This window comes from Balaenoptera physalus (assembly GCF_965194825.1).
Source record: "Balaenoptera physalus genome assembly, chromosome: 14".
Classification (NCBI taxonomy): Eukaryota; Metazoa; Chordata; class Mammalia; order Artiodactyla; family Balaenopteridae; genus Balaenoptera; species Balaenoptera physalus.
This window is the reverse complement of record NC_138893.1, coordinates 80,429,131-80,454,437: the sequence shown is the minus strand read 5'-3', so window position 1 is coordinate 80,454,437 and position 25,307 is coordinate 80,429,131. Positions and strand designations below refer to the sequence as shown.

The 25,307-nt window shown below is 43.1% G+C and overlaps 1 protein-coding gene across 12 annotated transcripts in view; it reads right to left on the bottom strand.

Moving 5' to 3' along the window:
• Positions 1-25,307, bottom strand: part of KCNMA1 (potassium calcium-activated channel subfamily M alpha 1) — a 751,400-nt gene that overhangs the window by 185,383 nt on the left and 540,710 nt on the right. For all 12 annotated transcript variants that reach the window (XR_014253611.1, XM_082425676.1, XM_082425678.1 and 9 more), the window contains exons 12-14: positions 24,604-24,686; positions 20,589-20,658; positions 13,758-13,913 (exon numbers count right to left, since the gene is read on the bottom strand). Coding sequence is in view for 11 of the 12 variants with exons in the window: in XM_082425676.1 (XP_082281802.1) it covers positions 13,758-13,913; positions 20,589-20,658; positions 24,604-24,686 (309 nt within the window). In the remaining variant the exon portion in view is untranslated. The remainder of the gene's footprint in view (positions 1-13,757; positions 13,914-20,588; positions 20,659-24,603; positions 24,687-25,307) is intronic.

Sequence of the window (25,307 nt, the reverse complement as noted above, 5' to 3'; positions counted from 1 at the left end):
ATAATTATATGAAAATTCTAGAATTGAAAAATATAATAACTAGCACACTCAGTGGATAGGCTCAATAACAGGATGGAGATGAAAAAGGGAAGAATCAATAAACCTTAAGCTAGATCAATATAAATTGTACAATTTGAACAACAAAGAAAAAATATTGAAAAAAAACGAATAGAGCCTCAGGGCCCTGTGGTATATTCAAAAGTCCAACATTTGTGTCATAGGAATTCCAGAAGGAGAGGAGAAAGAGTATGGTACAGAAAATATATATGAGGAAATAATGAAAGAAAACTTCCCAAATTCTATCAAAGACGAACCTAGAGATTCAAGAATCTCAGGCCCAACAGAATAAACCCAAAGAAATAATGCTTAAACTCAGTGTAATCAGATGAGAGAAAACTAAAGTCAAAAAGAAAATCTTGAAAGTAACCAGAGAAAAATGACTCATTACTTATAGGTTAACAATTCAAATGACTATAGATTTCTCACCTGAAACAATGGAGGCAAGAAGGAAGTGAAACAATATACTTAAAGTACTGAAAGAAAAGATTAGTCAACCCAGAATTCTGTACCCACCAAAAATGTCCTTCAGGAATGAAGATGAAATAAAGACATTGTCAGATGAAGGAAACTTGTATTTGTTGCCAACAGACTGATCTAAAGGAATTGCTAAAGGAAGTTGTTCAGACAGAATGGAAATGATTCCAAGGGGAAAGATGGAACATCAGGAATGAAGAGAGAACAACAGAGATGGGAAATATCAGAATAAATATAAAAGACTATACTTCTCTTGAGTTCTTTAAAATACGTTTGATGACGGAAAAGAAAAAGTTATAGCATTGTCTGATGGCGTTTTCAACAACACAAGTACAACAAATAATGGGGAGGGTAAAGAGACCTATAGGTTGGCAAGTTTCTATATTATGCCGGTGAATCACTGAATCTAAGTAGACTTGGAAAGTTAAGTAGGTATATTACAATCCCAAGGGCAATCAGTTAAAAGACTACATAAAGTTATATAATAAGAAACACTATAAATGAAATGAAATCTAAAAATATTCAAAATAACCCAAAAGAAGAAAATAAAGAGGAAAGAGGAGAACTAGAACAGAGAAAATCGACAGAAAACAAATAAAATATTAGATATAATCCAAACATATCTATAATTACATTTTATATAAATGGTCGAGTACACCTTTTAACGAATGGAGATTCACAGAATAATTTTTTTAATTGACCCAACTATAAGCTGGCTATAAGGAAATCACTTAGAATTTAAAGATATATTGTTAGTTTGGTTCAAACAAAAAAATCATGAGAACAGATACATTATTTTTCATGAAAACACTAAGCAAAAAGAAATATTGAGTGGGTCTATTAAATCAGATCTGAAGTCTACCAGATTTCAGAACAAAGAAAATTGCCAAAGATATTAGGGACAATATATAATGACAAAAAGTTCAGTTCATCAAGAAAATGCAACAATCCAAACATATATATCCTCAGCAGAGTTTCAAAATTCACAAAGCAAAATTTTACAGAACTAAAATAAACAAATCCATAATTATAGTTGGAGACTCAGCACTCATCTCATTGTAATGGGTAGAACTAGTAGACATAAAATCAGCAAGGGTATAGAACTGAACACCATCCACCAACTGGCCCTAATGAACATTTATAGAACACTCTACCCAACAATATATCAGGATATATATCCTATTTAAGCTCACATGGAACATTCACCAAGACAGATTGTATAAAACACACTAACAGGGCTTCCCTGGTGGCACAGTGGTTAAGAATCCGCCTGCCAATGTAGGGGACAAGGGTTCAGGCCCTGGTCCGGGAAGATCCCACATGCTGCGGAGCAACTAAACCCGTGCGCCACAACTACTGAGCCTGCGCTCTAGAGCCCATGCTCTGCAACAAGAGAAGCCACCGCAATGACAAGCCCGCACACCGCAACAAAGAGTAGCCCCCGCTTGCCGCAACTAGAGAAAGCCCATGCGCAGCAACAAAGACCCAATGCACCCAAAAATAAAATAAAATTAAAACACACTAACAAATTTAAAAGAAGTGAAATCATACAAAGTAGGTTCTCTTACCATAATGGAATCAGACCACGAATAAATAATAGAAATATAAGAGGAATATCTCCAAATACTTGGAAATTAAGCAACACACATTTAAATAACCCGTGGGTCAAAGAAGAAGTCTCAAATGGAATTATAAAATATTTTTAACTAAATGAAAAAGAAAATACAACATTTCAAAAATTGTGCAATGCACCTAAAGCAGTGCTTAGAAGGAAATATATAGCATTAAATGCTTATATTAAAAAAGAAAAGTATCAAATCAATAACCTAAGCTCCATTTAAGAAGCTAGAAGAGTAAAATAAACCCAAAGTAAGCAGAAAGAAAACAGAAAAAGAAAGAAAATAATGCAATCAAAAAACTTTGAAAAGATCAGCAAAATTTACATGTGTAAGACTGACAAAAAAATGAAAAAAAAAGGAAGGGAGGGAGGGAGACACAAATCAAAAAATCAAGGATGAGAGAGAGGTTATCATTACAGACCCTGCAGACATTAGATAGGCAATAATAGAAAACTACAAACAACTTACATACATCAATTGAACAGCTCAAATAAATTAGACTAATTCCTAAATTTTTCAAAAACCTCAAACTGCAGCAACTCACTCAGTATTAAATAAATAACCTAAATAGACTTACAGCTATTAAAGAAATTAAATTAGTCTGTAAAAACCTTTGGGAAAAGAAATTGAGGCCCAGATCGTTTCACTAGTGAATTCTACTAAACATTTAAGGAAAAAATAACACCAATTCTACACAATCACTTCCAGAAAATAGAAGGGAAAGACTTCCCAACTCATTTTATGAAGTCAACTTTACCCTGATATTAAAGCCAGACAAAGACAGTGTAAGAAATCTATAGAACAATATCTACTCACAAACACAGACATAAAAAATCTTCACAAACATATTAGCAAATCAAATCTATATATCTACCTATAAATAAATAAATAAATAAATAAATATATATATATATATATATAGAGAGAGAGAGAGAGAGAGAGAGAGGAATAGATATAAATAAATCACACTATGACCAAGTGGGGTCTATCTTGGAATGCACAGTGGCTGGTTCAATATTCTCAAATCAGTCAATGTAATCCACCATATTAACAGTGTAAAGAACAAAAACAACATGATTATATGAATTGAATCAGAAAAAGCATTTGGCAAAACTCAAAATCCATTCACAATAAAAACTCTCATCAAATTATTAATAGAAAAGAACTCCCTCAACCTCAGAAGACAAACATCTACAGAACACCTACAACTAACATTATACTTCATGGTGAAACAATGAATATTTTCCCCCTAAGAGTAGGAATAAATCAAAGATGTCCACTCTCACTCCACGTATTCCATATCCTGGAATAAGTGCTAGCCAGTGTAACATAGTTAAGGATTCAAGGTCAACATAGAAATATAATGTGCATTTCTACATACCACCAATGAACAATTGGAAACTGAATTTTTAAAAAATGCCACTTACAATATCTCCCCCAAAATGTAATACTTATGTATAAATCTAACAAAAATGTACAGAATCCATTTGCTGAAAACCACAAAACACTGATGAAGGAAGTTAAAGATTATCTAAGTAAATGGAGAGACCACGTTCATGGGTTGGAACCCATGTTCATGGAAGCCAATGCTCCCCCAAGTTGGTCTATAGGTTTAACATGTTTCAATCAAAATAGCAGTAGGATTTTTTGTAGGTATAGAAAAGCTGATCCTAAAATGTATATGAAAAGGCAACAACACTAGAATAGCCAAAGCAACTTTGAAAAAGAACACATTTGGAGGAATCATATTACCTAATGCCAATTCTAAGCCACAGAGGATTATTCCTGGATCTTAAAACCCAATGGAATTTGTCTGGTTGGATTTTGAAGGTACTTGGGGCTGGTAGCTCCTTTCTTCCTTCCATTTTCTCCCCTCTGGAATGGGAATGCCTATAACTGTTATCTTACAGCTGTCCTACTATTATAGTTTAGAGGCAGAATACTTGTTTTCTAGTTTTTCGGAAACTAGATGCCCTGCAAACACCTTGACTTTAGTCCAGTGAAACTGAATTCAGACTTTTGGCCTCCAGAAAAAGAAGAGAAAAAATCAGTTGTAAGCAACTAAGTTTGTAGTAACTTATTATAGCAGCCAGAGGAAATTAATACATATGGTTTCATTTCTCTTAGGAAGATACCTAGAACTGTTGGGTCATATGGAAACTCTCTATTTAACATTTTGAGAAATCCCCCAAATTTTCAAAATTAAAAACTTTATCTGGAAAAGACAGTGTTAGAAAGTTTCCTTTCTTCCTCTTCTTGGCATTGTTTAACCCTCTGGACTGCGTGTCCTCTTACTGATACGACTCCCCCCGCAAACCCCGATTGGAAATCTACCATACTTCATTCTGACCCACTTGCGCCCTCCTTCAGAAGGTTGGAACTATGCTTTTGAGCTTTCTTACATTTCCCCTCAGCAAATAGGTCATCATCTCCCTCCCCTGATCCACTGTGGCACTTGACTTGAGCAACAAATTCTCCCACATGACAAGGCATTACGGTCTAGGGAAAACAACAGTGCCTGGGTCTTTTCCAGACTAAGGCACCATGGAGGGAATGGGTGCAGCTGTAAGAATTTCCCACCTTTGAAAAATGTCTTAATTTTTATAGCACGTAGTTTGGCATGGTTGGAGAAACCTAGGATACTACTTTTACAAATATTGCAAAGTGAATTCTGTTCTTAGAAGCTATTGATTTGAATACAAAACCAAGTAGTGTTCATATTTGAGACATTTCTCCAGGGGAAGCAACGTGTAACAGTGGGGAAAGCACTGAGCTAAGAACTCAACCATCTTCCATCATCATGGTCCTTGCTCTATCAAATCCCATCCAGCATCATCTTCTATTGCCTCTTCTCCTATTTCTTCCTACCCTACAGGGGAGAAAGGGTCAGAAATGCCAGCTACTCTGCATGAGGCACATTTCCCAAATGATACTCGATACTTGTCTATCAAATGAAAATAATTTAAGTTAAATGCATATCTTATAAATTCTAAAGTGCTATGCACACTTAGAGTGCTATGATAACTTTAAAGATCTTGACAAAAATATCTCCCTTATCGAACCAATGGTGGTTTCTCACTTTGCACCCCCTAGGTATGTAGAATGGCCACCTCAAAGTTCCAGGTTCCTCATCATTATTCTGGGCATAGATTTATATTTGGTATCACTTTAGGGCAGTGATAACCAAGAGCTTTAATAAGGGAATCAGAGATTTTATTCCTAAGAGTTTAATAGCATTTTGAGATTTTTGCTTGAAAAGTCACTGATGGTGGGTAGCACCCCTAAAACCTAAGTTAGAAGTTGTAAGGGGGCGGGGGAAAGGCCAGGTGGATGCCCAGGTGCGCTCAGAAATGCACTCAATTAATAAAAGGCCAGTAATCTCTGAAAGAGCTCATTTTGATGTTGGACCAGAGGCTTGGTCAAGAGGGCCTTCCTTCACATTAGTGACAATATCCTGCCGGCTGATAAGGGCCAGGGAGAGCGGCAGCTTCTCCTGGGTTTCACGCTGAGCCCTGGCCACTGCAGTTTCTGTGGCTCCATCCTCTACAGGCACAGGGCTTTTGTATATTATGTAATCTTTCTGTGTTGCTTCCCCTTTGTTCAGTCCTTGCCAAGAGCCAAATAAAAGAATCCATATGTGATTACAGCTATAAAACCAAAAGGAAAATATTAGACAAAAATATAACATTTTGGGGTTTCTAAGTTTGTTTTACCTTTAATGCTAGGCAGACAGTTTACACAAATCATTTTGCTGCAAAGTAAAGAATAATGAATTAAATGTGTTCCCTGTCACCATCAATCATGTATGTTTGCCTTTGATTGACCAAACACATAAGACACATGAAATGACTTTCTAATCATGTTAGGGGGAGGAAGGGAGGGAGAAGGGGAGAAGATGGGGAAGGGGAGTTTCAACCTTTTTTATTTTATTCAGAAATTCCATTGACATTTTCTGGCAATTTTCTAACATGCTGTATGGGCTTCTCTTTGCTAATAATGTTTGCCTTGAGAATTTGTAAAGGTCTGAGAACTCTTTAATTCAATGTTCTAGAAATTACCAGGGCCAGAGGAGAACAGAAACCCTGTTAATAGTTCATGGATTAATTCTTTCTTCATTTGAAATCGTTTTCAGGGAAGTTGCTCTACGTTCAGGTGGGCGTTAGTCATCTTGGGCAGAGTCAAAGGCGTCGGGGGAGGCAGACAGAGCCCCTGATCTAATGAGATTCAAGCAGTAAGGAAAGGGGATGCACAATGATGTTGACCCAAATGGGATACTGAGGTTTAGCAAATTCATTTCAATCCATGGCTGTTTATTTTGATTTGTGAATTTAAACAACACACTGACTGGATTTTCTGGCAATCGAAATGGTTTATAACCAAATCTAACCAGCCTCTACGCATCCTCGCCAAGGATTATAAAGCTTTGCATTTCAAGTTTCTACATGGAGTCAAAGCTCTTTAATTGGCAAAGGAACCATGTACAGTAGCAAAGGAAGAAGGTTTCAGCACCAGAATCACCCCAAATTGTAAGTCCCTGCTGGTCCTGGCCCAACCCAGCTGTCTGGGATAAAGGCTGGTCAGGCCAGGCTCCAGCCATTCATTCATTCATTCGACATGCGTGTATTGAGGACCTCTTATGAGTCAGGTGCTGTTCTAGGCATTGGGAATACAGCAAGCATCTCTAGGCTTCAGAGTGCTTACCGTGTCTCCGGGAAAAGAGGCAATAAACAAATGCCGTGGAGATAAAGCCAGAAGAGTCGACAAGGATGTGCATGTATGGAGTGTGGCGGGACGGGGGATGCAAATTTTTAAAATGCAATTTTGACGTTTTTTCACATGGAAACTTTATTCACCCCATGAAGCCTAAGAGAACATCTAGAACCTTCCTAGAGAATCTGGTGAAGGGGGACATCTACTCCCTGTAGGGACCCTCAGAAGCCCCAGAGAAATCTAAGAGTTTGGTCACTTTCTTCTTGATCGTCCTATATTTGCCAGGAAAACTGTTGATTCATAAAGCATCCCTTTATTACAGGTATACCATCTTCATAGACTGGAGAACTCAACATTTTAGAGATGTCAATGCTCCCAAGAAAGCCCCAAAACAGACCCACACATACACTGCCATCTGGCTTTAAAAACAGGCGCTCCTGGGTTACTAATAATATACTGTTTCTTAATCTGAGTCCTGGTTACATGAGAGTGTGAGTTTGTAAATACTTAATAAGCTATCCATTTATCAGATGCACACTTTTGTTTGTATATTATACTTCAACTAAAAGTTTGCTTTTAATCTCTTTTTTCAAAATGCAATTCTTATGTTTTAGAAAAAGTTCCCCCTGAGAAATTAACACTGAGCAAGGATATGAGGGATTCGCTAGAGGGAAGCCATGCAGCTACCTAGGGGAAGAGCATTTCAGGCAGAGGGAACAACAAATGCAAAATTCCTAGACTAGCTAAACAGAGTGTAGATGATGTTTAGAAGCAGAAGAGTATTTAGGAGATGAGGCCAGTGAGGTCACAGGAACCCGACTGCTTGAGACCTATAGATGTTTGTAAGAACTTTATTCCGATGAGATGGGACATCATGGAGAGATTTACGCAGCGGGGTGACGGTATCTGACTCATGCTTGAGAAGGATGCTGTAATGAGAATAGACTAGAATAGGGGAGGGATAAGGGCAGAGCAGGGAGGCCAATTAGGATGCTGGTGTAATACTCTAGGAGATAGATGATGGTGGTCTGGATCTGATAGTGAAGTGAAGGTAGTGAGACGTGCTCAGATTCTGGGCTTATTTTCAAAGTCGAACCAAGTGGATTTTCTGCTGAATTGAATATGGTACGCGAGAGGAAGAAAGGAGCTAAGGTGGAATCCAAAGGCTTTAGTCTGAGCAACGGGAAGGATGACCTTGCCAACAGTGCAATGGGAGAAGACCAGGTTTACAGAAAAAGAACAGGAATTCCATTCTGGATAGGTTAGGTCTCAGAGGAGACGAAACATTCAAATAAAGATGTTGGGTAGCAATTAAATAAATGATACTGGGATCGGGTTCTGGATAGATATATAAATCTGGGAGTCATCTATATATCTAGGACTCCCGAGAATAAACGAGATTACTGAGGAAGTGAGCATACCTGTAGTGGGAGCAGCTCTCCACTGAGAAGGGATGTCTGTAGGAGCGCACTGTCATGATACCATTTGTGGGTATCACATTGCCCTTCGGTATGGAATAAGCAACAGTTTGCATCTCACTATCTAACTTACACCATGGGGGTTTATTTTGCCAGGCAAACCCTCTACTCTGGCACCATTAGCATTTCCTCCTGGAGCAGAAAGCCACCTAGATCCCAGCCTTATCAGTTGGAGCCCTGGCCCCATTTCAGCGATCCTGTTACCCACCACTCTCGCACTCCACACAGGGTTGATCCCTGCTTCTAACATGCTTCCCTCATCTAGATGAACCCATTAGCCAATAAGAATCGCTTGTTATCCCCCAGAAGCACCTACTTAAGCCAATTAGTTTCACCCCCTGAATAAAGCAGAGTGTAATGTCATTTCCTTCTTGACAGCCCAGTTCATTTTCCCACCTTAACTCATCCCAGCCTAGGCTAATTCCTCACCTGTCTTGATGCAGTGACCTCTGCTGTTATAGAGCTGGCCAGAGAGAAAGGCCAACAAAACCCACAGGATGGGGCTGTGCAAACATGTGCCCATACATCCCAGTCAGAACAGAAGCTTCCTGAAACTTATGAGTGCCTCCTAGCCGTAAGGATGACAGTGTGATTAGCACACTGCTTGCAATATGGTAGGTGCCTGGGGAATCTCTACTGAATCAATATTTCCCATAAAATAAGCTACAGAAAGTTATGAAGGTATACTCAAGGACATACTTGGAACCAGTGTACCTAGTTTAACATGTGAGTTTGTCAATTCCAAGCTTTATATCCTCACACAAGTTGCTGAACTTCCCTTAACCCACAGTGCCTGCCACTATAAAGAGGTGATAGTAATAATGCCAGGTTTGGGCGGGGTCATTGTGAGAATTAAATGAGATGATGCCTATACAGTACTTAGCATAGGGCTTGGCACTAAGTTAGAACCCAGGATATTCTACCTATTATTAAAGATTCTTGATTTCTATTTCCAGCTCCTAAACCATAATGTTTTTATACACGCATATATACAAACACACATATGCACATAAACATAACCCAAAATAAAGGGACTAAAAACAATTCCCTTGGCTACAATTAGCGCCAGGACTCTGCATTGCTGACAGTTTATCGCAATATGGTAACAGCAATACTGAGCAAATGGTTTCCAGGTCCAGCAAAGTCCACCTCAACCAAGATACAATCTGAATAAGACGGGCCTGGTTTCCCTAGTGCTTCCTCATTCAGAAATAGAAAATGTGATGGAGGGGACTGTGGTATGATCAATATTAAGTAAATTTCACCCATAAATTCCAAATCTTGGAAAATAGGGAAAGAACACAAGAAGTGCATCATGTACTTCCTCCTATATCATAATTGATTTATTCAAACAAGAAATAATTATGGAGTGGAGTGCATACCATGTTCTGGGGGTGTGTGTGTGTGTGTGTGTGTGTGTGTGTGTGTGTGTGTGTGTGTGTGTGTGTGTGTGTGTGTGTGTGTGTGTGTGTGTGTGTGTGTGTGTGTGTGTGTGTGTGTGTGTGTGTGTGTGTGTGTGTGTGTGTGTGTGTGTGTGTGTGTGTGTGTTTAAAATGGTGGATTAGCAGAGTTAAAATCGGCGATCCTGAGAACAATTTATTGAATAAATGTGCTAAATTTGAAGACTCAGCGTGGATTGAAAAGAAATTTTAAGAGTTAATCACCCTCTAAAACACATAATACCCACACACATAATTTAGCATGTCCAAGGACAGCTAATCCTAGTAAAAATAACAGCACAATTCACAAAGACGGGAGGTCAAGCCCCAGCTTGAAACCAGATATGTTGAAGACAAAGTTAAATATTACATGGTAAAACTCTAAAACCAAAAAAACATTTTTTTTTAAATCAGTGGATCTTAAATTACATGCAAGTGAGGATGCCAAGGAGAGATACGTGTGGCCACTTATTCATGGATGAGGCAATGGCTGATAGGCTAAATAAGTTCCTGTCTTGGTCTTTCCAGAAGACATTAGGAAGATTCTCACTTGAACCTGACAGGCGGGTGGTAGGAGATCAGATATCGGTCAATGAACAGGATGTTCTGGGCCTGGTTGATAACGTAGATGTTGACAAGTCACAGGAATCAGGGCATTTGCCTGCACTCCTTCAAGGCATTCAAGGGCGAGAGCTGGGTGCTGCTGGACAAAATGCTTCACCTGTTTCATGAGCAACAAGCTGCTGGGCCACAGGACCCCTGAGTGGCCAGCCTGAGCCTCTTTCATAAAGGTACTGGTTGTTAAGGTTAGCATGGATTTGTTAAACAAACCCCAGAACACCAGAAACTGCACAGGTCATGTCTTGAAGGTTAAGTGGAGCAAAGGACAAATAGCCAGAAACAAGTCTTTAGTAGTAATTAGGAATTCTTAAGGAAACTTAAGGAAATCATTACCCCCAAAGATGTGGGCTAAAATTATAGATAGATTCCCAAAAAGTTTAGATCAATTCAGAGTTAGGCTTTCAGGGGCAATGGCTTGGCGCCCTGAGGCATAAGTGGCCATGCTGAAAGGATAAACAGGTGCTCCCGCGTATTTCCTGGTACCTCAGGGCTGGGTCTCTCTGGTAGCTTCCATGTATCAGTAGTCCCTCTCTCTTTCATAGAACCTTATCACCCTCACTGACAGTCTTGGCTTTTTGGTCTCATGCTGGTGGACAGTCACTGTGATATATCATCCCTGTTTCAGTCTTGTTCTTTCTTCTTTCAGCGGGGGCAGAGTACCATGTATTCTCTAGGAGTAAAGAACAGGTATCATACCTGCCCAGGGCCAGGGAGAAGATGACCTCACACTCCACCTTTGGCTTCCAGAAACACTAAGCATTCTCAAGGGACCAGATGCTGCCAAAGCCTCATCCCACCTCTTTCCATCCAAACAGGCCTGCCTGTCCCCAGGGAAGTGCTGATGAATTCCCTGCTGTAGGACACATTGTAGGGGACAGTGGGGAAGGAAGCCATTTCTGCAAACAGTTATCCATGTATAGATGCCCTTTTCCATTCAACACCCCCAAATAAAAATAAGTAAAGGCTTTGTGATCCCTGGAATGGGAGCTAATATATAAAACATGCCAAGGAGAGCATCATTATGGGGTTTATTACGACCTACAAGAGACAAGGGTCTGGGATTTGGAGAGCACAAAGAGGACACGACAGAATGGGGAGCACGTGCTTTCAACTGTCTCTATCTCAAATGAAAAAAAAAAATATGAAGGGAAGCCTTGTTATTTCCAGGTCATGTGCCTTAGCAAATTCCAACACAAAGATCACCTGAATGTCAAAAGGCCATATTCAGAGAGCTACCTCCAAACATGGAGGAGTTGGTCCCGGACAGAAATAACATGGTAACATAACCCTGGGAGGGAAATGTGTTTTGAGTTACACCAGGGCCTGGCTGGGCCTCTCCCACAGGCCCTCCTAAACAGGAACTTGGCAGTGGGATTAGCTGGGCTGGAGGGGACGTCCTTGGCTGCAGAGGTGAGGCCCTTCAGGGTCTTGAGGAAAGTTGGACAGAGGTTCTTTCTCCCTGCTGGTAATAACACTGAAGAATCAGCATCACATCCATTTTATTAATTTTCTTGACAGGCAGCTCTAGTTTCCAGGCAGGCACCACAAAATCAAAACATACGCATGTCAAGTGCCCCATGTGTGGTGGGGCCCTGCCAAGGCCATGTTCATCAACACCAGGAAGCACAGCCCAAGTCCTCAGACATGTGCTGGTCCTGTGGGTAATCCCCTGCTGGAAGAAACCCCCGGAGCTTGGCTGGACGAGCCAGAGGAGCTCTCTTGGTGACAGTCCTTTATCCTGGTCTGGGCTCCTTGTGTTGAACATTAAGAGCCCTGGGAGACACCAGGCTGCCTCTGGTTTTCGGGCTTGTCTCTAAGTCCAGCCACAAAGACCTTCCTGCCGCCTCCTTTTGCCTACATTCAGCTGTATCCAGGCAGGGGACAGCCAGCCTGGATTAAAGAAGCCATTTAAAGGAAAGCCATATCCTTATTTGTGAGCTGGGTCTGAGCCAGGAGTTCTGCGGAGTCGAGGTCTTTGGGCATATAGTAAGTAAAGAATTTTTTAATCAAGGCATCCATTGCTAAAGTGATTGAACGGACTCCAAAACAATTTGTTCTTTTACGTAGAGTAATGTTAACTATAAATTGGCTAAATAATGTAAATGAGGTGGGTACAGAGGGTGAGGACCTAGAAAGAAATCCTGCTCTAAGTCACACAGCTTATGGATGCCAAGGGTGAGCCCTGACATGGAGTTAGTTCATCACCTGCATCTTCATCCTTCCCACGCATCCCTCTCACTGCATCCAGGGCCATTTCCTCAACCTCACCGAATAACTTACTGCCGGTGGTGGACACAGCAACAATGGCAGCAAAAGGCTGGAGATCTCACACCTTCGACTTCAGAGTTTCTGGCCCCTCTGCAGGGTCTCCCGGTGACCCACTCATTTCCCACCTCAACCACTAGTAATTCAGGAAGGGGAATGTAAATAAATGAATAACAGAGAGGGGACTATAAGGCCAGATCCTGAGCTAATGGCCACCAACGCCAAATCAGGGAGGCCCAAACGAGACAGGATTTACTGCACCGGTTTGCTACCTTGACTGTCTAGGCTGAGCAATCCAAGGAAAAGGACTGGTGTCATCACTAAGAGCTCCAAAAGCCCTCTTAGTAGGGTCCTGGACCCTCAACCTGATGTCCTGGAAACACTCCTGGCCTGGCCTATGAGGACAGAGTTGGGTCCTTCTTTGTCTGAGTTGGTCCAGTGGGCAGGGGCCACTTTGGAGGGGCTGAGCAGCCAGCCCTGTGGGGTGAATTGCTGACCGGGGGATGAGCACATCCAGACTGCCTGTCTCACGGTGTAAAGGGCCCCGCTGCCCACGACTCAGTTAGTTCCTCCTTTGACTCTCCATTCAAACAACCATGGCATGTCAGCCCCGCTGGCCTCCTTGATTGTGCAGAAATAAATAAATGAATTATGTTGTTAGGGTTTGGGCTTCGGCACAAACACATGGTCTGCATTTCTCTGCACAGTGAGAGGTCCACCAGCCACTTGATGTAAAAGAGCAAAAGGATAATTCTTTTCTTTAGGCGCTCTGGTGCCATATGGAATGTATATAAATCATAGTTTTGTTTTAACAGTGGAGACTTTGTTGATAGATAAACATGTGGTTTATCTAAAAAAAAGAGAGGATTGTGCTTTGAACAATCATTTAATGGCCGTGGATGTGCTAAATAAAAATAAAAACATAATTTTGAAAGAAGCTGGCCTCGTGCCCAAATCTGTAACAAGGAACTTCTCCTTAACCAAAGTGGTTAAAGCCCGCCGATCTGTTTTGAGTTTAAGCTGTGCTCTCTACTCAACCCCACGACAAATTGAATCCGGGGCTAATGTGCTCTAATAGGACGAGACGTTACCTTTATGAATGACCTCATGGAGAAGAGGTTGGCAAGCATGGTGGAGAGGCCTTGAGCCAGGCAGCTCTGGGCGATGAACCCCAGCTTCAGCTCTGCGAGGCAGATTGCATCATCCCCCTCTTTCCAATTCCAGCTTGGGATGTTTAGCAGATGGGCCTGCGGAAACAAAAACAGGTATGAGACCTTTCTTCGTTAAATGTTCAATTGGTTAAAATCTCCTCTGGGAAATGCAGCATTGCCCAACAGCTCAGGGTCACCCAGACTCAGCCTCCCTTTCCCTTGCCTGGGTCTGGTGTTTCCTGCTTTTTATTCACCTCTTCTGTTCATCAGACTTCAGTCTCTCTGGAACATTGCTTCTGTACATACCAAGCCCAAGTCCTCCCCTTGGGTTTGTCATCGAGCCAAATAGAGTCCAGAGGGAACTTCCTCTTGTGACAGACACGTCAGCCCGTGCTACTAGGATGTCTGGCTAGGTTGCTCTAAATTGGCTCCTCAAAAAACCTTAAGGCTGCCAGACGCCTGGGTATTTTAGATGTCGTTTTTTGTCTGCCTTCCCAGAACTCCTGCTCCATGGCTCCCAAGCTTGAGTGGGCATCAGAATCACCTGAAGGATTTATACTAATGCAAATTGTTGGGCCTCGATTCTTTGCGGGGAGGGTAAGCCTGGAGAATTTGCATTTCTCACAAGTTCCGAGGTGACACTGAGCTGCTGAGCTAGGAACCACATTTCAAGAAGCACTGCCCTAAACCATCCGGCACGTCACAGTGGAGATGTGTTACAATCTCTTGCAGATGGACTGATCCTATTCAACAGTGAGGTCAGACCCTGCGATGAGGACCCAGAGGCATGTTCATCCAATTATTTTTAAGTGGCAGGAAGCAGAGAGTCAGAGATGATACAGTGGATGAAAGAATCAAGGTTCGAAAGTTCTCCAGAGTTGGAAAAATGGGCAAAAATCAACCAGAAAAGATTTAAAAGAACTTAATATCAAATACAGCATTTAGGTTAAAAGAAAAAAATCAATTGTTTAAATCCAAAATGTGAAGCCCTTACTTGGCAGCAGACATGAGGGGACAGGAAAAAAAAAAAACAAGAAAAAAAAAAAACCCTTTTGTGTGGGTAACCAAAACTCCCCAAAAGAAGTCAATCTCGTGACAGATTACAGAAAAAGCCAGCGCTAGCTTGTTAGAAATGGTCTTCAGATCATGGGAAATACAAAGGTTTCCTTCTGTTGTGAACTGGTCAGGCTAGCTCCCTGGCACTTGATCTAGTTGTGACAGTCAGATTTTAAAAGGGAAATTGATAACTGAATAACTCCCAGAGAAATATGACAAGCATAAGAGGATACGTGGGTTCTAGAAAACATCTTTGGAGGAACAGTTAAGAGAGCCAGCAGCATTTGGTCTGAAGAAGGGCCACTCCTCCAGGGAGACAGGATAGTCACCTGGGAACACCTCAGGTGCTGCTGTGATGAGGAGAGATTAGACCTGTCTTGCTTTGTTCCAAGTGCCAGAATTAGGAATGACTGGTGTATATTACAAGAAAGCACTTTTTAAGCTTGTTTTATAAAGGAAATCTCTAAGGATGTAATTTGTCTAAAAAATGGAGAAAGCTGCCTCCAGAAATGCAAGGTCTTTTCCCCTAAAACTCAGTGCGCGTTTCTCCAAGTCTCAGTAGGTAGACTGTTGCTTTGCACGGGAGGCTGAATCAGAGCCCTTCGAGGCTCCTGCTAATGCCAAGACTCTGTGACCCTGAAATTACTGTTCCTCTCCACATATCAGCAAACACAAGGAGCAGCAAGGAGGTATATATGCAGGACAATATACGACAGGTGTGCTGCTAGGAGGAGATGGAAGACTCCACTGTGGAGCCAAGGCCAAGTCCAATGGCTCCGTGCTTGGCTTTCAGAAATACCACTCTTGTGAAATTCCCTCTTGCAAAATCCTGTTCTGTAACAATCTTGTGAATCCTAACCCGGCAGTGTTTACTACTGGAAGATTCTCCCTGATGAGAGCTGTTAAAATAGTCCCATGTGTGGGCAGTAGCAGATGGGAATTTCTGTCAAGCTGAGTATCAGAGACCTTCCCACATCATAGACTCAATTCCAGCAATTAGCCCTGCCCTTTATCCCATTTCTCTCCCTACCCCTCACTGGCTTAAGAAGGGCACTTTCCCCCTTTACTTCCCTGGCGTCGTAGGGAATACATCAGGCTAAGTGGAGACATACTCATTTGCATGGACGTCATCTGAGAAGAATGAGGAGAAATTAAATCTAAGTCATGAACAAGTAAATCATCAAGTGTGAAAGGAGATTTGGGTGGTCCAAGCCCCAGACAGACACTATGTAACCTTCATGGCAACTTCAAATAAACAAACAAACGAATCTTTTTAAGATGGTTTCTCGCATCCCCATATGCCATCCAGGGTATGAAGTCCAGGATTTTATGTCTTGGGTCCCTCATGTACCCATCTGGTATTGAGTTCCTTAGACATATTTTACATGTTATTACATGGAAAAGTCAAGTTCGTTTCATTTTTCAGCCTCCTCTTTTGGCCACTGTATCTTTTCCAATCGTGGGGCAGGGAGCCACAAGGGACATGCCAAAGGCTGGAAGGTCTGTGTGCACCAAACAAAGACGGGTGACTGACCCAGGAACTCAACTTGTTCGTTTCTGGCAACTCTGTCCTTTTTCATTTGAGGGAACTTTGGGTCCAGTGTCCAGTGGAAGATGCCAGCGTTACTACATAGCAGTCTAGAGGCAAATCCTCTCTCATCTGGAGAACCAGCCTTGCTAAGGCAGGACGAACAGGACTGGGGCTTCCCTCTGTTTGAGGTGAAAGGAATGTGAAAACAGGCTGTCCCGGAAACCACGAGAGATGAATTCCAGCCCCAGTGCCACCTCTCACTACACATGCAAATTTAGGGACGCTGCAATGAGGAAGAAAGAAGGTCATCTCAGAGAAAACACTTCAACACTTCTGCTCAAGTGTAAGGGTTTACAGTGAGAAAGCTCAAAGAACTTGCATCTCCATTTGGCCACTGGGACTTGGCTTCAGGTCAGAGACAAAAACCTCTTTCTGTAGAGTCTGCTGGGAACATTTTAGAAGTCCACTAACAGCTAAGTCATCAAGAGTGAACTTTTCCAAGATGTCCCAAAGCATTCTTTCCTTCAAGAGTTTTAAGCCATCTGCACTCAAAGCAGACAATGCCCTGTGCTGTCTCCTTTCCATGCTGGGAGATGGTGAGGCTGAGTGTTTCTCTCCCTGAATTCTAATGGGGGTAAGCAGATCCACTTTGGAGAACCTCCATCCTTCTATAAGTCCTACTCAGAGGAACCACAATTTGGCTCAACAGCCTGTGGCTCTACTGAATGAGAAGGTGGCAGTTGGCAGTTCTGTCTCTTAGCTCACTGGCTGCCAAGTGACCATGAGTTGTACCCACCAGAGACGCTCTGTCTGAGACAGAGCTTAGACCCACGGTCTGCAGTCACCCTGGGATACTAAAATGCACAGATGGTCAAATGCGGACTAAATGGAATAATGGATGTCAAAGCTCTTTCAAAACCATAAAATATGACACAAATGTCTGAGATTATGATGATGACAAACTCAGAAGGAGTTTTATATGGAGAGAAAGAAGACAGCTTCCCTACATCCCTCTAGGTCCTAGAATAGCACCATCATTAGGTCACGGGGGATTGAAATTCTTTATCTTTTAAATCTGATATCCAGTTATGGAATTAACTATCCTTTGGAATATGCTGACAGTGATATAAGTGTACATGCATGTACCAGGTTCTTTCCTGAAAGAAATTTTAATGGATGGAGATCTCTGGGCATCTAGTCATGGGTACAGAGAAAGTGCCAAGAGAGGAAGAAAAATAATATCGTAAGGGTAGACCGGAAGATCTTAAAAAACAGCAAAATTAAATCAAAACTACAATGCAATATCATCTCACACCGGTCAGAATGGCCATCATGAAAAAATCTGCAAACAATAAATGCTGGAGAGGGTGTGGAGAAAAGGGAACCCTCTTGCACTGTTGGTGGGAATGTAAACTGATACAGCCACTATGGAGAACAGTATGGAGGTTCCTTAAAAAACTAAAAATAGAACTACCATACGACCCAGCAATCCCACTACTGGGCATACACCCTGAGAAAACCATAATTCAAAAAGAGTCATGTACCACAATGTTCATTGCAGCACTATTTACAATAGCCAGGACATGGAAGCAACCTAAGTGTCCATCGATAGATGAATGGATAAAGAAGATGTGGCACATATATACAATGGAATATTACTCAGCCATAAAAAGAAACGAAATTGAGTTATTTGTAGTGAGGTGGATGGACCTAGAGTCTGTCATACAGAGTGAAGTAAGTAAGTCAGAAAGAGAAAAACAAATACCATATGCTAACACATATATATGGAATCTAAAAAAAAAAAAAAAAAAGGTCATGAAGAACCTAGGAGCAAGACGGGAATAAAGACGCAGACCTACTAGAGAATGGACTTGAGGATACGGGGAAGGGGAAGGGTAAGCTGAGACGAAGTGAGAGAGTGGCATGGACATATATACACTACCAAATGTAAAATAGATAGCTAGTGGGAAGCAGCTGCATAGCACAGGGAGATCAGCTCGGTGCTTTGTGACCAGCTAGAAGGGTGGGATAGGGAGGGTGGGAGGGAGGGAGATGCAAGAGGCAAGAGATATGGGGATATATGTATATGTATAACTGATTCACTTTGTTATAAAGCAGAAAGTAACACACCATTGTAAAGCAATTATACTCCAATAAAAATGTTAAAAAAAAAAACAGCAAAATTGTAAAGCAAGGTGAAGAATGTCTATTTGCAGTTCTCAAGGAATGAGATGACAAATAATGACCAGTGGACTTCCTGTTCTTTCTCTGCAAGAGAAAAATGAAATGATAAAGAGCCCTGTAACAAAGTCACTATGTCCCTTTCACTCTCACACATCTTATAAGGACAAAGTCTCATAAGCGACTTTTCCTAACTCTGAAACCCAAATAGATCGGGGTAGTTCTAAACAAAATGCGGTTTAAGCAAATAATCATGGGTCGGTTGATGTCTTCATCACTGTTTTTGAATAATGATAAGGCAGAGGTTTGTGAAAGATGTTCAGCTTGCTATGATCAGCTTGCTGTGATCGTGTGAATACTGACCAGTGCCATCTGGATCCTAGGTCCATGGAACTACTTCTGAGTTTGACAAGAATCACAGAGCTGAAATTCTCCTTAATTCCTTGAAGATGCTGCATTAGCACTCATTGGAAGGAGAAAAAAAGGAACTGACATCCCTTTCTAAACATACAACATTAATTTTCCTATTCAATCTAAATTCAGCCCCAAATCTAAACAACAGCTTAAAGCACTCCCACACTAAATGAAATTTCAAATCACAAAGGAAAGAGGGAGAGTTCCTTGCCTCGGGAGCTGTCACCAGCCACAGCCTTGCTCCTAAAATTCACCTCCACTTACAGGGGCTGCTGTCCAAAGAACTTCTCCAGATTGATGCCGGTGAGTTACCAATACCCTCACTTTTTCTCTCTTCACTGTCCTGGGGTTTCCAGAGACAAACAGGACACTGTGACCTTGGGTGCCCACCACCCAACCCACTGGCTGGAGCATGGCACAGCCTGCAGTGGAGCCACCTTGGAGGGCTGGGCAGCAGTGGGCGGTGGGCAGCAGCCCAGAAACCGACAGCAGGCTCCACAGTCAACGACGCCTCCGAAGGGCTTCCACACAGCGAAACGGGGCAGCGCTTGCCAGCAATTAAGAAATAATGGCATGGCACCGGCGCATTTGGCAGAAGGGAGTCCCCTCTGGGTCACCTGACTGCCTATTTCGTAGGGAATACGGCCCATAAGATGGGACACACGCTCACTCACAACCCAGCAGGGAGTGATTCTGTCCAGACAGGACACCTGGTGGCAGGTACCGAGCAGCCTCCGGTCTCTCATAACTGGTTCCATACCAAACACAGAGAGGTGCCACCTTCCCTCCCCCAAAGCTGTTTTCCTGGGAGTCTACTGATGGCCGAGCAAAGGAACATTGCCTTTGAATGAGAGACAGGACTCTGGTTTATGGAGAAGTAATCACAAGGGAAGCAGCACAGACTCCAACGTTTGTTTTCTTCCTGATCTCCCTGTAAACCGTAACACTAGGAAAATTCCTTTATGTTTAATCTCTGGATAGCCAACTATTTTCCTAAATTCAACGGTGCAAATTCTCATCTTGAATTTGAGGATGCGGTTTTCCACGTTCTCCACCCAGCGCGTGGTCTGTCCCGCCAAGTTCACCTGGTCTCAGATAGAAAAGTGGTCTCACTTCCCTGGGACACCCCACACCTTGACTGCAAAATCCCTGAGGGCACAGAACAGGGCTTCACTATGTCCACCGGGGCTGGGGGGTGTGGGTGAGGCCTAGTGTTGACCACACAGTAGTATTCAATAAATACCGATGGAAGAAATGAGTGCGGCACGTAAGAATTCGAAGTTGTTGGAATGGGATCTAAGGACACATCAATATTTCTGAACCTAGGGAACCAACAGATGCTTCCTGAATAAATGAGTCAAGACGTGAAGGAGTTTCCCTCCAGTGACCAACTGCAAACGAGGTGTTTGGATTGAAGAAACGTCCCAGGGAGGTTTTTACCCACCACGCCTCTTTACCCAGGCCTTTGGATTGCGTTGGTGTCTGTGCTCATGCACGAATGCACATGCGTGTGTGGCTGTCTGGGAAGGGGGAAGAGCCTGGACCCCCGTGTGCATCTCTGAGCCTGGGACAGGCTCTCACTGCCCTACCTTGTTATGATACTGCAGCATCTGAGTGATTATTCTTATCTTCGGGTGGTAGTTCTTTATGGAGATGACTCTGAAAAAGAAAAGAACAAAAGCTGAGCCCAGGGTGTGCCTCACCCTTGGAGTCTGGTGGGAAGATTAATTTGATTACATCCAAATGGAGTGAACGTAGGGCCAGCAGCCCGGACCTTCAGAGGGGTTGCAGCCACTGGGCCAAGTTACACTGTGTTTCCACTGCCATACCCTGTGGTCGTGTGAAAAGGAAATCACAAAAAGGCCACAGACCATGTCCTAGGCATAAAAGAAGAGAGAGGTCCCCATGGTGTCCTGGTGTTGGCATGTGTGTACCGGGCATGGGGGTTCTGGAGCAGGGGTCAGGGGCTTATTGCCCACATAGGCATCTAAATAAAACAAGCTCAACTCATGGGGCCAACAGAGGTTTGCCATCTCACATACCCTAGGGAGGAGCCCAGAAACAATTTGCTCTGAGGCCAATTCTCCAAGTTAACAACATGAGACAACGTGACAAATCATACAAGCAGCCTGACAAATGATTCTAATTGTCACGCACACATGGCCACTGTCACAAAAATGATTTCTGAGCAGGGCTCTTAGGATGGAGTCCATGACTCAGCCTGTGATAGCTCACAGCATCTAAACAATGACTTTGATGCTGGTTACAGATAAGCGTCAAGGCCTTGGGGAGGTCATGGGCTGGTGGAAAACTCCCCCAAACTGCTCTCAGTTCCCACTTAGTATTAACTACTGCCAGCCCCTACTACTCCAACCCTCCCTCCCGCTCCCCACAACACGCGCTGTGCTGCAAAGGGAGGGGCCCGGAGCAGAGGAACAGAAACACCTGCATTCCAGTCCCAGCTGTTACACTAACAAACTGAGCGACCTTCAGGAAATCCCTGGACTCTCTGCGACTGTTTCCTCATCTGGACACTGGGGGCAACGGTACCTGCTTTATGTATTTCACAGGCTTGGTATGAGCTGCACATGAAAAACCAGATGTGAAAATGCTTTGAAATCATTAAAAGCTCTCTCCACGTGCAAGTTATGGTTTTTGTCATTACCCACTCTGTCAGAGATGACATTGTACATTTCCTTCTGTGACAAGGAAGGCTAAAGACTGCGATTCCACAGAAAGGCCCACCTCCTAAGCCTAATCGGAAATGCGAGTGCATTGATCATGACCACCCCACAAACTTCGCACCAGGAAATGCCCTATGCCTCATCCCTTTTCATGCAAAGGTGGAGAGGAGGCAGCCGGGGGGCAGCTTTGTCTGAAAAGCTACCACTTGCAAATTTAGGCAATGGATCGCGCTGAAGCCTCTCCCTGCACAAATTCACCCATTTGGGCTTTTGCACTTGAAGGATTTCATTTTATTTTTGAAAAAGTGTTGTGTTGGCCCATGCTTATAATTCAAGGACTTTGAGCCTCTGTCAGCCCTCGGAATTCAGTTCACAGCATCAGCCAGTTTTCTGCATTAGCTCATTTCAAATGGATCTTTGACATTTTAATTTCAAAACGGGCAGATTGGTCTCATTAAACTAAGGGGAAAGGAGGATTATACAAATAAGGGAAAGACAGATCCCTTTCTTTTAACCCTGAGCTTCCCATTTCCTTTTGCTCCCTGGGCCTTAGTTCTGATTCCGTTAATGAGTGGCTGAATCACATTTCCGCTACTACCTTTTTCAGTCATTTTTATGCCTTGGCATCATGCCAATCACCCAGGTACCCTGTGTATGTCTTCATATTAACCCTATTGTAGTCAGGGCTGAAGTAAAATACTGTGATGAAGAGAAATGCCCACTTCAAAGCTATTATCATTTCAATTATTCACTTTAAAAAAAAAAAAGGCAGTGCCAGCCCTAAATTTCTCTGTGGGGTAAAACATTAAGCTTCATCTTCTTTTGGTTTTCCATTTGAAATCTTGAAAATAATGTTCCCGAAAACCTACATTTTTGTCCCTTCAAATGACACAAAAAAACGTGAAGGATCCAAATCCTAGTTCAAGGAAAGGGCCAGCTGATGCACCCTAAGCTGGGGCTGTGACTAGTTAGGGGACAGGCTCAGGTGTGGAAGCAGGTCCCCATTCCACCATCTCCCTGCAGCCTGGCAAGCCCAGTGCTTACAAGAGTTCATGCATCAACTCTCTTAAGATGACTGCACTAAGCATACTGCTGGAGAAAAGTGAGGAGAAAGACAACACTGTGCCAGATGCCGCTTGCCAGACGCAAGGACCAGATGCTGAGCGGAGGTTGTGCTTCAGAGGAATTCTGTCCCCTCACTGACGGGAAAGCTCGTGTCACCTGGGGCCACTGAGGAAAAGCAAAGCAAAGGAGATGCGAGCATCGTAATGGTGCAAAGGCAACTTCCCTACCCTCCGTCTCAGGTAAATCCCCAGGACACAGTAAACCAAGCTGTAGGGAGAGGGGAGTCTTGGTCTAGACCCAAAGGATGGCTGTTCACAATTAGTCAAGAGTTCCTGGGAATCTAGTGGGAGTGAAATGTTTTCTCTTGGTTCATCTCCTCTCCAGAAGGTTCTCTTTATTACCCCCTCCTCCTGCAATTTATGCTGCAGGAGACAAGAATCCAAAAGGGTTTTAACTATGTGGAGCAGAATATCTTAACTTTCTAGTCATTTCATAGTCCCAAGATGTCTGGAACATGGGTCTATGGAAAGAACAAAAATGGAACAGTTTTCTTCTGAAATGAGAAAAAAATAAGGAGCAGGAGTTGGCCAGAGAATGGCCTTAGATGGGCCCTGCGTGTTTATGAGAAAGGCACTGGGCAGTGTTTGCCAAAGAGTGACCCCCACCTCCCCCAGCCCTGCCAGGAGATGTTCTGTTAAAAAAAAAAAAGTAGGGGGAGGGGGTCTGTAGTCAAATAGGTTTGAGAAACTCTCTACAGAACATTATCTTAGAAATTCATATTAGTATTCAAAGCACTGAGGAGGCATTCAGTGAAGAAAACTATTTCAGGGTACTTCCCTGGTGGCACAGTGGTTGGGAATCCGCCTGCCAAGGCAGGGGACACGGGTTCGAGCCCTGGTCCGGGAAGATCCCACATGCCGCGGAGCAACTGAGCCTGTGCGCCACAACTACTGAGCCTGTGCTCTAGAGCCCGCGAGCCACAACTACTGAGCCCGCGTGCCACGACTACTGAAGCCCACGCGCCTAGAGCCCGTGCTCCCCAACAAGAGAAGTCACCGCAATGAGAAGCCCACGCGCCACAATGAAGAGTAGCCTCTGCTCGCCGCAACTAGAGAAAGCCCGCGCGCAGCAATGAAGACCCAATGCAGTCAAAAATAAATAAATACAATAATTAAAACAAAAACAAAAAACTATTTCATTTGGGGAAACTGGTTGAAACAAGCTGATTGGTTAACAAACCCCTCTTTGTGGGAGATACTCATCTATGTGTGCTATAGACACACTTGGAAAGCTCTAACCTGGGGCTCCTCAACCTTGGCACTATTGACACTTGGGGCCGGCTAATTCTCTGCTGTGGGGGGCAGTCCTGTGTACTGTAGGATGTTGAGCAGTAACCCCGGCCTCTACCCACCAGACATGAGCAGCACTGTCCCGTAACTATGACAACCAGGAACATCTCCAGCTATTCCAAACTGTCTCCCGGGAACAAAATTGTTTACAGTTCAGATCTCTCAGGCCCACTCCCCCTCAGGGAACATGGTACCTTAGCTCAGGCCTACTCCCAATGAAATCTATCTTTCCTTTGCTAGTCCTCCACCCCAGGACTGGTTGTGAGCCCCAGAGCTCCTATCTTTTAAGGATGAGCTTTCAGTTAATGAGGCCTTGTGTCATTGCCCTCTGCACCCACCAAAGCCTTAGTTTCCCACCCTGCCCTAGGCCTATGCAGATGGCTAGTTGTAGGGTGGCTAATGAGGAAAGAAGGTCCCACAGAGACAGTGCTCTGCAGGGGACCCAACAGGATAGCGAGTGGCCACAGAGCACCCAGTCCAGAGCCTTCCCGCCTCCCCACGGTTACCTCATGATGTTGGAGGCATCTTCAGCATCGGGGTCTGCGCAGTACTTATTGGCAAGGATTAGGCACGCATCTGCTGACTCTATCTGAGACACCAAAAGGAAAATCACAGAACACAAACATATAAATAGCCATGCTTGGTTGCAGTCTCTCTCTGTCGACAGCTCTGGGGGAACCTGGTGCTTTGCAAGGAAAGAAAAAAAAACAGTAATTCTGAGAGATTATAGTTTTTGTCAAAAGTGTAGGTTGCAAGTTCTTGTTATGGTATAAACATTTCATCTTGTTGCTGCTGGAGGGGACAGTGTGTACCTTGGTAACTACACTTCTCATTCTGCATAGCCTTTTACATGTAAGCCTTCTGGATTTCTTGAGATAACAATTAATTAAGCCTTTCGGTCCCCTCTCCACCTCCTTTCCCCACCATCTGCACCATCATCCTAACTTTTCCAGTCAGGAAATGGCGTTAGGTGGGCTAAACCTCTTCTCTCAGGCTACCGAGTGAACTGAGTCATTGGGGATTCAGAAATTTAGACTCCAAAGTCCTTCACCTAACCTTTTTTTCACATCTTCACCGTGGAATAAGAGGAAATGAGAGCCCTAACTCAGATAACAGCTCAGTACTGTTTAGTATTCAATTAGCATTCAGATATTCAAAAGGAAACAAATCTACGTGCATGAAATGATGTGTTACAGATGACCTCGAAATA